The sequence below is a fragment of the Megalobrama amblycephala genome, linkage group LG8 (genome assembly GCF_018812025.1).
Source record: "Megalobrama amblycephala isolate DHTTF-2021 linkage group LG8, ASM1881202v1, whole genome shotgun sequence".
Lineage (NCBI taxonomy): Eukaryota > Metazoa > Chordata > Actinopteri > Cypriniformes > Xenocyprididae > Megalobrama > Megalobrama amblycephala.
The window spans coordinates 6,014,582-6,026,800 of NC_063051.1; the positions used below are offsets into that span (position 1 = coordinate 6,014,582).

A 12,219-nucleotide genomic window follows, 5' to 3' on the forward strand; every position below is an offset into this window, starting at 1 on the left:
TCAAGTTGTTCCAAACCTGTATGAGTTTCTTTCTTCAGCTGAACACAAAAGATGATATTTTGAAGAATATGGGTAACCAGACAGCGGATGGGCCCTATTGACTTCCATAGTATGGAGAAAAAAAAAAATTATATACAAACCCGATTCCAAAAAAGTTGGGACACTGTACAAATTGTGAATAAAATCGGGTCCATGAGCCATGGCGGGTCAGGTACAGCGGGCAGCCATGGCGGGTCAGGTGCAGTGGGCTGCCATGGCGGGTCAGGTACAGCGGGCTGCCGTGGCGGGTCAGGTGCAGTGGGCTGCCATGGCGGGTCATGTGTAGCGGGCAGCCATGGCAGGTCAGGTGTAGCGGGCAGCCTTTAGCGAAGCCCTAAAGCCGTCGAGCCCAGGCGACGCTGAAGGACCGGCGGGAGATGGCGGAACCAGCGGCTCCGCCGACTGAAGCGAAGGCAGGGCTCCAGAAGGCCGCAGTAGACACCAGACGACACCCAACAAAGGGAACACAAGAGGGAGTGAGGAGGCCAACAGAGACTGAGGGACGGAGGGACGGAGTGAAGACGGAGGAGTGCAGTCCCGAGGTGAGGGCAGGCTGACGAGGGACCAATGTGTGACCGGAGGCAGGGTGGAGACTGGTGAGACTGGTGGACTGATGGGCCATGGTGGAGATGAGGGAGGTAGGAGCCAGGGTGACGGTAATCGACCAGAGGGCCGAGGTGGAGATCTGGGTGAGGAGGCTTGAGGCGGAGGTGCAGTGCAGTCACAAATGGGAGGAGGTGGGAGAGGGAGGCAGGGAGGGAAAACAATCTTTGAGCAGGTTTCTTCCTCTTCCTCCGCTTTCTGGACCCAGTGGAGGAGTGAGGGTCCAGTGTGACACAGGAAGGAAGTTCACTGGAGGGGTATGAGGAGGAAGACGGAGCTTGGCAGACTGGCCAGGCTGCCCGTGTTTTTGGAAGGACTGGACGAGAGGAACACTTAACATCCTGAACCTCTTGGACAAAGAATTTGGAGCAATTTAAATACAAAACTAAATTTATAGCATCAGCTAAGGAAACATAATTGTCAGGTTCATAAAAGCGGATGGTGTCCTCGTCCAGTCCATCCAAAAACAGGGCGATCAAATGAGCATCTGACCAATCTGTCAAATAAGCGAGCTCTACGAACTCCTCCACATACCTCTCCAGTGAACGACCAACCTGGAAAAGTCCAATGAGCCGTTCCGCCGCAGAGAGAGGTGGTGAAGGAGTGGTAGCCCCAATATGAGCCGTTGTGGGTACAGGGACCAGGAAGATACCCATTTTGTGATGTGGAGGTCCAACGGTTTTGGTCCATTCTTCTGTTACGTGTGCTGGGTTGTAGAGACGAGACGGATACGGACATCCACAATCAACAGGCATTTAATGATAGAAGGAGCATAACACAACCAACACATACAATATAACATTTAGAACGGACCAGGAGTGAAGGGAGTGAGTCCAATATATAGGGAGTGATGATGATAGAGTCCAGGTGCAGGTGATGAGTGATGATGAGGAGCTGACGAGGGAAGTGAGTGCAGGTGAAGAAACACGAGGATCATGGGAAAAGGAGTTCCGGGGACAAGGGATCCGTGACAATAAGAGGCCGGAAAAGTTAAATGTACATATACGGAAAAGCTGGAGGACCGATTTGCAACTTATTAGGTCAATTGGCAACATGATTGGGTATAAAAAGAGCCTCTCAGAGTGGCAGTGTCTCTCAGAAGTCAAGATGGGCAGAGGATCACCAATTCCCCCAATGCTGCGGCGAAAAATAGTGGAGCAATATCAGAAAGGAGTTTCTCAGAGAAAAATTGCAAAGAGTTTGAAGTTATCATCATCTACAGTGCATAATATCATCCAAAGATTCAGAGAATCTAGAACAATCTCTGTGCGATACTGGATGCCCGTGATCTTCGGGCCCTTAGACGGCACTGCATCACATACAGGAATGCTACTGTAATGGAAATCACAACATGGGCTCAGGAATACTTCCAGAAAACACTGTTGGTGAACACAATCCACCGTGCCATTCGGCGCTGCCGACTAAAACTCTATAGGTCAAAAAAGAAGCCATATCTAAACATGATCCAGAAGCGCAGGCATTTTCTCTGGGCCAAGGCTCATTTAAAATGGACTGTGGCAAAGTGGAAAACTGTTCTGTGGTCAGACGAATCAAAATTTGAAGTTCTTTTTAGAAAAATGGGACGCCATGTCATCCGGACTAAAGAGGACAAGGACAACCCAAGTTGTTATCAGCGCTCAGTTCAGAAGCCTGCATCTCTGATGGTATGGGGTTGCATGAGTGTGTGTGGCATGGGCAGCTTACACATCTGGAAAGGCACCATCAATGCTGAAAGGTATATCCAAGTTCTAGAACAACATATGCTCCCATCCAGACGTCGTCTCTTTCAGGGAAGACCTTGCATTTTCCAACATGACAATGCCAGACCACATACTGCATCAATTACAACATCATGGCTGCGTAGAAGAAGGATCCAGGTACTGAAATGGCCAGCCTGCAGTCCAGATCTTTCACCCATAGAAAACATTTGGTGCATCATAAAGAGGAAGATGCGACAAAGAAGACCTAAGACAATTGAGCAACTAGAAGCCTGTATTAGACAAGAATGGGACAACATTCCTATTCCTAAACTTGAGCAACTTGAAACTTTTGAAATTTGAAACTTCCACATCATTGCATTCTTTTTTTATTCACAATTTGTTCAGTGTCCCAATTTTTTGGAAAAAAATAAAATAAATAAATAAATAAATAAATAAATGTATATATATTATTATTATTATTATTACTTTATTCAAAATATCTTCTTTTGCATTCAGCACAATAAAAGAAATTCATACAGGTTTGGAACAACTTGAGGGTGAGTAAATGATGACAGAATTTTCATTTTTGGGTGAGCTATCCCTTTAAGGACCTTTCACACCAAGGATGATAACTTTAACAATAATGATAAAGATTTAGTTCCTAAAATAAAAGAATAGCAGAGTCCACACCACAACTGTAACGATAACGGCACAGAGAAACGATTTAGTTGGAATCACTTTCAGAAGATATTTTTCCAGCTGATGAACAATAAAAACATTGACAGCCAATCAGAATCAGCTTAGAAAAAGCAGAGCATTATCGGCCATTGGTGTGGACGGACACTAATATAGTCAATGTTATGGTTCTCTTTATAGTTATGGTTCTTTGTGTGGACGGGTCTTTAGAGCCAAAAAGCAACCTAGTAACCACCCAATCAACCGCATAACCAAATAATACCTTAGCAACCTTGTAGCGATGAACTGGCAAACACCCATACATCTAGCATCAGCCTTGACGCTTTTTTTCTTCTGAAAATCTAGAAATGTAGTTATTTCATGCCAACTATTTCTTATAACAATCACTTCTTTTTTTCTTTCACAGGATGAAATGCATACCGAGTTCCTCCATAGAAGTGCAGTCCAGTCCATTACTGCTCCCTCACCACCTCCTTCAATACAGAAACACGCAGTCTTATCCAAGATCTCTTCTGAGCCAATTAAGACTCAGGCCTCCACAGTCCGGCATGTCTCCGAAGGACCAAAGAAGCATGAACCCATGCGAATAGCACCAACACGCTGCCTCTCACCGAGTACCTCCAGACAAGGGAGCAGACTGGACCAGTCCCAGGCTGGCAGAGCACTGCCTGATGGACATACCAGTATATCTATCAACCGAGCATCAGTGCGAGAGATCTCAACGAACAATTCTGGGCTTCAAAAGGTGAGCCCCTTCACTTTGAAAGGATGAAAAAATTCTATTATCTTTTAATTACATTTAATGTCATTTTTTTTTAAATGGTCTTAGTGCTTTTCTCCACACAAAAGTCAGCAGGGTCTGATAAAAATCTGCACAAGCATATATCTACACAAAAGAAGACATTTTTTGTCTATACAATGAAAGTCAATGGGGTCCAATGTTGTTTAGACTCCAACATTCTTCAAAATATCATCTTTTGTGCTCTGTAGAAGAAAGAAATTTATACAAATTTGGAACGACATTCATTGTTCGGCGAGGAACTGACAAAAAGTTGCAAGCATAATTTAGGTACGGTAGAGAAATGGGCCCCAAAATAAAGCAACCACATGGGTTTTGTGGAGTGAACCCACACAAATCACATGGCCTGTTCATGTGGATGAAATGTTTTTTAACCGTAGCAAGCATGCAGGGTTAGAGGGGATCAAATCAAGCATATACTTCAGCTGAATTGGTGCACTCCAGCAGAGTGGCGTGTTTATGAGGGCCTCTGTTCTTATTGTAATTTCAGAACTGGTGTGGTTCTTATCTTCCCCAGAGGCTGGATATTTTAATCTGAATCCATTCAGATTGAGGGGAGTGGGTTGTGCCCTTGCATCTCTGATGCATTTGGAAATTGTATTGCAAATGGCTTGGACATAGTGTTCTTTTGTCTGATTTTTGAAGTATATTTTCAGGGGTTTTGAACTCCCAGAGGATTTTTTTTTTTTTGCTCTGAGGTCGCCCTTTTTTTTTTTTTCTCTTCTTTTTTTTTAGCTCAGGGGTTAGGATACAATAAAATTACTTTGCCTCAGGTATTTGTCATATACAGAAATGAGACAATTGTTCACACAGACTCAAAACTTTGGTGTCTTGATCAGTGGGTCTTCAACAATATTGATGTATTTATGCACTAATGTAACTAATTGCAAACCCAATAAAATGAAGCTTCATGTACTGTATATATACAATCATATACATTGCATTTTAATTTTCTGTTAAAGGGACAATTCACCTAAAAAGTGTTTTGTAAACATTTACTCACCCTATATGTCATTCCAAACCTGTATGACACAGAAAAATGACACAAAAAGATGATATTTTGTAAAAATGTCTGTCCATACAATGAAAGTCAAAGGGGTACAATGTTGTTTTTGACTACCTCTGTATGGACAAAAACAGTGTACGTTCTTCAAAATGTCAGAATTTCAAAATGACGATAATCCTGAGAAAACCTCCATTTGCTCTCCATTTCATCTGATTGTTGCCTAGGTGAAACAACCAGGAAATCAAAGAGAACTCATTAGTGTTCTTACCTCTCTTAGAGGTTGGAAGATGTTTGTTAAAAAGAAACTAAAACCGGTCCAAACATTCAGCACAACTACCAGACTCTCACCGCAGGTCTGAAATGGTGATTAACGAAATGTTTTAAATGGAGTTTGGAATTACTGAGGATCATTACGGGTGCCCAATAACACTACTTCCCCCCCATTTAAACATGGCACATATCTTTGATGCTGCTGAAGTTTGCTAAGCTTCTCTGGAAGGTCGCTCATAGATGCAGGTAGGACTTCATATAAGTGGATTTCTAAGCAGCAGGCAGCCATCCCTGCTGATGTCTTGGCCTTAATGGGGGTGCCAATTAGCTTGCAAGCTATGATTGATTGCTTGCTAATTAGCTATACCCAGTAACGATTTGTCTCCTTGCAAAGTGGCACTGATGAAGTAATGAGATTTTTGGGCTTTACAGGTGAGTGTCGATGGGAGAGTTCAACCTTTGGGCTCCAGCAGGTGTGATCTGAGTCGAGATGAAGAGGATGAGGAAGATGAGCTGCGAATGTTGGCCAGTTTGAAGAGAGAGCAGGAGGAAGAAGGAGATGGAGACATGGGCAGCCCAGGCCTTAGTGCATCACAGGTAGGATATTCATATTCATATATCACCCTAAAATGAATATTATAAATATAATTATATATATTATACATATTTGATCTATTTTTTTTATTTTTAAATATTTAAAATATATATAAAATATTTTAATATACACATTACCAACATTTTAACATTAATATACACACTATTCAAAAGTTTGGGGTCATTAGGATTCTAAAAAACAAAAATTAATGCTTTTATTCAGTAAGGATGCATTACATTGATTAAAGGTGACAGTAAAAACATTTATAATGTTATAAAATATTTCTATTAAAAAAAAAAAAAAGTTCTGGAAAAGAATCCTGGAAAAAAATGTCTCACAAAAATATTGAGCAGCACAACTGTTTTCAACATAGATAATAATGAGAAATATTTCTTGAGCACAAAATCAGCATTTTAAATGAAAACTTTTTGTGTATATAATTTAAATAATGTATTATTATTATTATTTATTTTTTTTACTCACAATATAGACCCCTGTCTTAATGCTCCTAAAAAAATACTTTCTTCTGACTTTACCGATATGACACACCAGGTTTCCAGGTTTTGTGAGAATCAATCATATATTAAAAACACAATACCAATAAATAAACATCATTTTATGTTCTGCTAGGTTCACCACTGCAACATAAGTCTGAGTGCAAGCAGCGATGACACCTCAACTTGGACTCAGTGTATTCCTTTGGTGGGCTTACAAACCACACACACATACACTATACTGACATTTACAGCAGTTATAATTACAGAAGCCAAACGCATTGCCACACTTGAGTACAGTGCGGGAAAGTCTAAATTACCCTTCATCATTAGGCTCCTCAGTTATACAGAGTGCTCTGTATGGATGAACTGTAGCTAGCGGGCAAATAACAGGGTGAATATTAAAAACTGGTTTTCTATAAAGAAGGGCAATCAAACAGTTTACATATATATAGGCTAAAAAAAAAACACTAATTAGAGTGAAATAAACTCCCATGGCATTGCAATATCAGACCCCATCCATCAGTTGCTGATGTTGTCTTGATTAGAAAGATATGCTGCAACTGCTAATCATGCCTGGTGTGCCTGGTATTGAGAAACGGCAAATTAGTACGACTGTAAGATTTTGAAAACATAGCAATACTGCCACCATCAGGCTAGAAGAACATGCACAACACTCAAGTGCTTCTCAACTGGTTTTGCTGCAGGACCCAGATTTTACGTTAGACATCAAGTGGCAAAACAACATTGTAACATAATTTATCTTGCAGAAGTAAATAAAAATGTTCTTAAAATCAAACACCAAAATAAACTGCATAGGCCCAACAATATGCAAAATTAGTAAGGTGGGATGCTGAATAGACAACTGACAATTTTGTAAATGCATAAACAACAGCAGAAGTGTGATTCCCCAGCCTAACACATGGAACAACATTAGTATTACACTATCAGAACAGACCCGCAACCCTATTTTGATTTAGGACCCACCGGTTGAGAACCACTGCTCCAAAATATAGAGGCTTAAATCATTATTGCAGTAAGGAATGCAGTTATCCAGAACGTATTATATTTTTCTACTAGACTGGAGCTAGTAGTGCCCAGATATGGCGCCTGAACCAGATTATAAATACACACTACTTATTTTCTCTGTGGTTCACAGCCAGTGGATCAAGGCCAGCATTATCAGAAAGAAATGAACCCTCTTCTTCACTCTAATCCCAGGTAAGAGAAAAATACAGTACTTTTAGCTTCTCTAAGCCTGTAAGGTACTGTATAACTCTAAGCCATTATTCTAAGCTTGTCAATATCTTAAGTGTTGAGGCTCAGTTGTGAATGAGTAATTTCAGAACTTTATCGTGCAAGTTCATAAGAGAACTCTTGTCAGCCCTCAGGCTCATGCAAGTTCAACATTTTGGACTTTTGAAAAGCGGTAAAAAAATGTGATAGAAAAATGTGGTAGATTTTTTGGGCACTGAATATTTTGATGTTTCCATTGACAATTTTATCCAGTGGTTCCAGGGTACTGAAAAGAACTTCTGAACATCAAAGCATAAAAAAGAAAGCAGGTGGTGTGCTCCACAAAATTTTATGCCAGTCTTCAAAAGATTTGGCTGCCATTCATTACATGATGAAACTGCCAGACTATTTACATAATGGAGAACTGCAACTTTTATAAAAAATCTCCTCATTCTGGAGGTTTTTGACTTACTAGAGAAATATTATTATTAATGTTTAATGTTTTAATAATAAATGTTTTATTAAATTACAACTATTTTGTTTATAATAACATTAATTACAACTATTTTTGTTTATAATATTAATAATAATATTAATATTATTTTATATAATTGTATATACATTTACATAATTTATTCTTATTGCTGTTGTGGAATTGTAATAATAATAATAAAAACAATAATTATTATTACTATTTGTATTATTATATTTTATCAATAATATTCTATGAACTATATATATGAACAAAAGTATCAAATAATAAACAACATATATATATATATATATATATATATATATATATATATATATATATATATATATATATATATATATATATATATAGTTTTGTAGTAGTAATATATAAATAATAAATAAATAAGATAAAATTTAAAGAATACAGAAAACCTACACTAATAATTAAAACGATTAGAAAGAAACAAATTCTGTTATAATAATAATTATTATTATTATATTTTTATCATGTTATAACCAATATTTCATGAATTATATAAACAAAATGATAACAAACATTACTATTTTTATTAATATTATTATTATTAGTTGTAGTAGTAGACATAGTAGTACACTATAATAATTAAAACAGATTAGAAAGAAACTAATTCTGTTATAATAATTATTATTATTATTATTATTATTATATTTTTATTATATGTTATAACCAATATTTCATGAATTATATAAACAAAATGATAACAAACATTACTATTATTATTATTATTATTATTAGTAGTAGTAGTAGTAGTAGTAGTAGTAGTCATAGTAGTATACAGTATAAATAATATTTGTTTAGGACAATTCTGCATAATGTAGGACCTTTAAAAGTACCTGATCAAAAAAAAAAAAAAAATTATGTACACTCTATTTACAATCCCACAGCATAACTATGGCTAGTTTCCTACGCAAAACTTTTCCTGTCAAGGGAAGCTGCCCACACTGCCACGCCTCGGTGATTAATTAAGCATGGTTGTCAGGGACAATGAATAACCAGGAGTTATGCATGTGCTGAGAGGCTTGCATGTGTCACCTAGCTGTCACCGCTGCAGCAGAGCTCACTGGGAGGTCATCATCCACCTCCCTCCCGTCTCACCAGGGAGCCTGTCCATCAACACCACATGGTGCCTTGAAAAGTGTCATGTAAATGAGAGAATATGAAAGAGAGAGACATGCAGAAGGGGGGGTCTTTCATTCACAAGAGGTAACCCGTTAGTGACAAGAGCAGGAATTTCGAAAATGGGCGTTGGTGCAGCTTCGTACAATGATTCCAAAAGCTTCAGTGTAATAAAACTATATATCATAGTGTATATATTTATAGATAATATAATTCAGTTTTAGTACTAGGATAGCTGCACATGCACCTTCAAGAGCTGTTTTATATGGTTTAACCCTCTTGTAGAGAATGGATGGATGTCCTTAGCCCTCCGATAGTTCGTCCAAATCAACAGATGGCCGATGAAAAAGAAGACCACAGCAAGGTCTCAACCAGAGGTATGACACCAGAAAAATCCCCATCCTGGGCGCATATTCTTTGTTGCTAAAAATAAATGGTGATCTAGATTTCACTTGGACAGAGAAGATACAGTGTGTGCTCGGGGACAATTACTTTCATGATTGATATTTCCTTCTTCATCTAAAACCCACAGTGATATTTCTTTGACAATACTAAAACTCCAGGGTCTTAAATTGCAATTGGAAGAAGAAGAGATTTCATCTAGAGTTCATAAACTACATGTGGTAAATTGTCGTTAATAGAACAAAGTTATTGAATGTTTTTTGTTGAAATGTAAAAAGCAAACCAATTTTGAAACACAAAATAATTGGAGAAATGGAAAGGGTGACAACTTCCATAATTTCCCTGTCTTTTTTTTTGCGTGTGTCATTTTCCCCTCTATATGTAACTCTATATGCAACTCTTTTTTCTCTCTCTATGCTATCCACAGGGTCTAAGGTACACGACAACAGTGGAGAGGAAGAGTTTCTCAATTTAATGTATGATCCTTGCCTCAACTGTTACTTTGATCCACAATCTGGGAAATATTACGAACTGCTCTGATCCCGAGATGAGAAACATGTTGATCAATACTGCCATATGTATGGATTTAGTTCAAGCACTATACTGTCCTTCCTAACACGGATTTTAATGATTTTAATGGGTGTACATTTTTTATGTAACTGTTTCTAATGTGAAATGTTTTTTAGTAATTAATTCACATTCAAGCATGTTTGAGCTCCTAACTGAAAAAGTTACATAACGTTTCTGTACGAAATAAACCATATGAATGAATCCATTTCAGTTTATTTTAGTTCTAACTTTTTATTCAAAATGTAAAACTAATTCAAATTGTACATTTTTTTGTCTAATTTAATTCACAGGTTTTAAATTAATCTCACTTTTTAATTAAAATAAACATAAAAGCGATCCTACTGTGTAATGTTGACGGAAGTCGTTGGTACACGATCGACCAATCACACGCCCGCTACTGCTTTACGTCATTTGACAGGTAGAATCACTAGGAAGTAAACATCTATAATGGCGAGAAAGTGTTTAAAGTTAAGCCACTACTCAAATATGTTACTGAATTTAATTTTATATAGTGTTTTTTGGGAGCTCGTCTTCGCTTTTCCGTCATATCGCGAATCCAGACAGTCAGAAAGTTTGGAGAAATCCACCTCAGCACCAAATAATCAACAGGTTCGTTATCGACATTCTTGCTTCTTCAGTCGCTTCCCTATCAGTTTACATAGGCTACTACATATATTTACTATCGCTGGTGTCTTGTTTCGCAGGTTATAAGACTTCATATAGGAGTGATCGCGTCTGTTGTGATCGTTATTGTCGCTGCAATAGCAGCTGCTTTCTTCATCATACGGAAATACTGCTGTCTGAAGAGGTATGCAACACTGTGTGCTTTATGAGACAGTGCAACCTAACCTTTCAATCCTCTCACCAAAATATTTTGCAATAATTTACACGAAAGATACGTGACAACTTAATTTAAACAAAATGTGCAACCTGGTATTTATATATAATATTTATAATATTATGATATTTTTTTTCTTTAGTAATGCAACATATAGATACTCAGAACTGCAACAAATGGAAGAGCAAAATGCAGCCAGAGAAGTGGATGATGATTCAGATGAGGTTAGTATGTAAACAGTGGTTTATAATGGCTTTCAAAATATGATACTTAATCACTTTTTATTCTTATACGAGCTTTTCTTTCCACAGGACCTTTTGGACTGAATCATGTAGCATAATTTATTCTTCACATTTCTCTTCCTTTTTAATACTGTGACTTTATATGGCCAAAAGCATCACATGGGTCATTTAAAAACCACCAGGAGTTCCTGAAATATTTATCTCTGTTCCACCATTTTTCAGCACGAATATGTCCACCAACCGGTTAAATTTAGCTGGTTACATTTGGCAGGATTTAAAGGCCAAGATCCCCTACATGAAAGAACTGGAGGGAAGGGGTTCAGAAATATTAAGATGCACATTCGAAAAAAAATACTGATTTATTTTCAGGCCAATAACTTCTGTAAAGAGCTGTGGTGGTTGTTCTGGTGCCCATCGCTTAAAACTTGGTCAGTACTTTTTAAATGCACTCCTTGAAGAATGTATTTAGTATTTTCTTGTACCAAAAGCCTGTTGAAATGATTGTTCCTCTTTATTTATTGTGTATGTGTGTGCCTGATCTTTGCTCGATCTTAAAACAGCTTCATGATCTCAGGTTGTTCCCACTGGATACTGTGAACAGTGCAACTAATACCTGAGGCACACCTGTTCTAGTGTTTAACTGTTAACCAGTCTTATCAACTGTAATGATGCTGTAGATGCTGTTGCATTTCAGTGCCTTACTGAAATCTGTTACTGTACAATTTAACTGTGGTATCCGACTGAACAATAGTCTGCTTTTCTATGCTGGTAATGGTATTTACTAATGGCAGTGTTTGACTTTACCTGTATGTTAAGGTGATAGTGTTGATAAAGCAATATTATGTGTGGTTCTTGATTTTGAAGTATTTTTAATGATTGAATTCCATATCTTTAGATCGTTTCACCTAAGACTGAGCTAGTTTCTTTTTAATTTAAGGCTGCAAATTTACCTTAAGGCACATCCTGTTGGGTCAGGTTTCACACACAATAGTCCTCCGAACTTTCAAACAGGTAACAACTGGAGAGAGACCGAGAGAGACATTTCTAGTGATTTCTAGTGATAATCCCAGAGGATTATTTTGTGCTACCAAAAATGAGA

General features: G+C 37.8%; 1 protein-coding gene across 4 annotated transcripts in view; it reads left to right on the forward strand.

Moving 5' to 3' along the window:
• Positions 1–11,976, forward strand: part of cfap20dc (CFAP20 domain containing) — a 28,256-nt gene extending 16,280 nt beyond the window's left edge. For 3 of the 4 annotated variants that reach the window (XM_048198904.1, XM_048198905.1, XM_048198908.1), the window contains 9 exons: positions 3,445–3,783; positions 5,546–5,710; positions 6,339–6,410; positions 7,362–7,423; positions 9,354–9,445; positions 9,898–10,649; positions 10,745–10,848; positions 11,021–11,102; positions 11,190–11,976. In XM_048198904.1, coding sequence (XP_048054861.1) covers positions 3,445–3,783; positions 5,546–5,710; positions 6,339–6,410; positions 7,362–7,423; positions 9,354–9,445; positions 9,898–10,010 — 843 coding nt within the window. In that variant the 3' untranslated portion in view covers positions 10,011–10,649; positions 10,745–10,848; positions 11,021–11,102; positions 11,190–11,976. Of the gene's footprint in view, positions 1–3,444; positions 3,784–5,545; positions 5,711–6,338; positions 6,411–7,361; positions 7,424–8,988; positions 9,156–9,353; positions 9,446–9,897; positions 10,650–10,744; positions 10,849–11,020; positions 11,103–11,189 lie in introns of those variants that run through there. The other variant, XM_048198907.1, reaches the window with a different exon arrangement.
• The last annotated feature ends 243 nt before the right edge of the window (positions 11,977–12,219 follow it).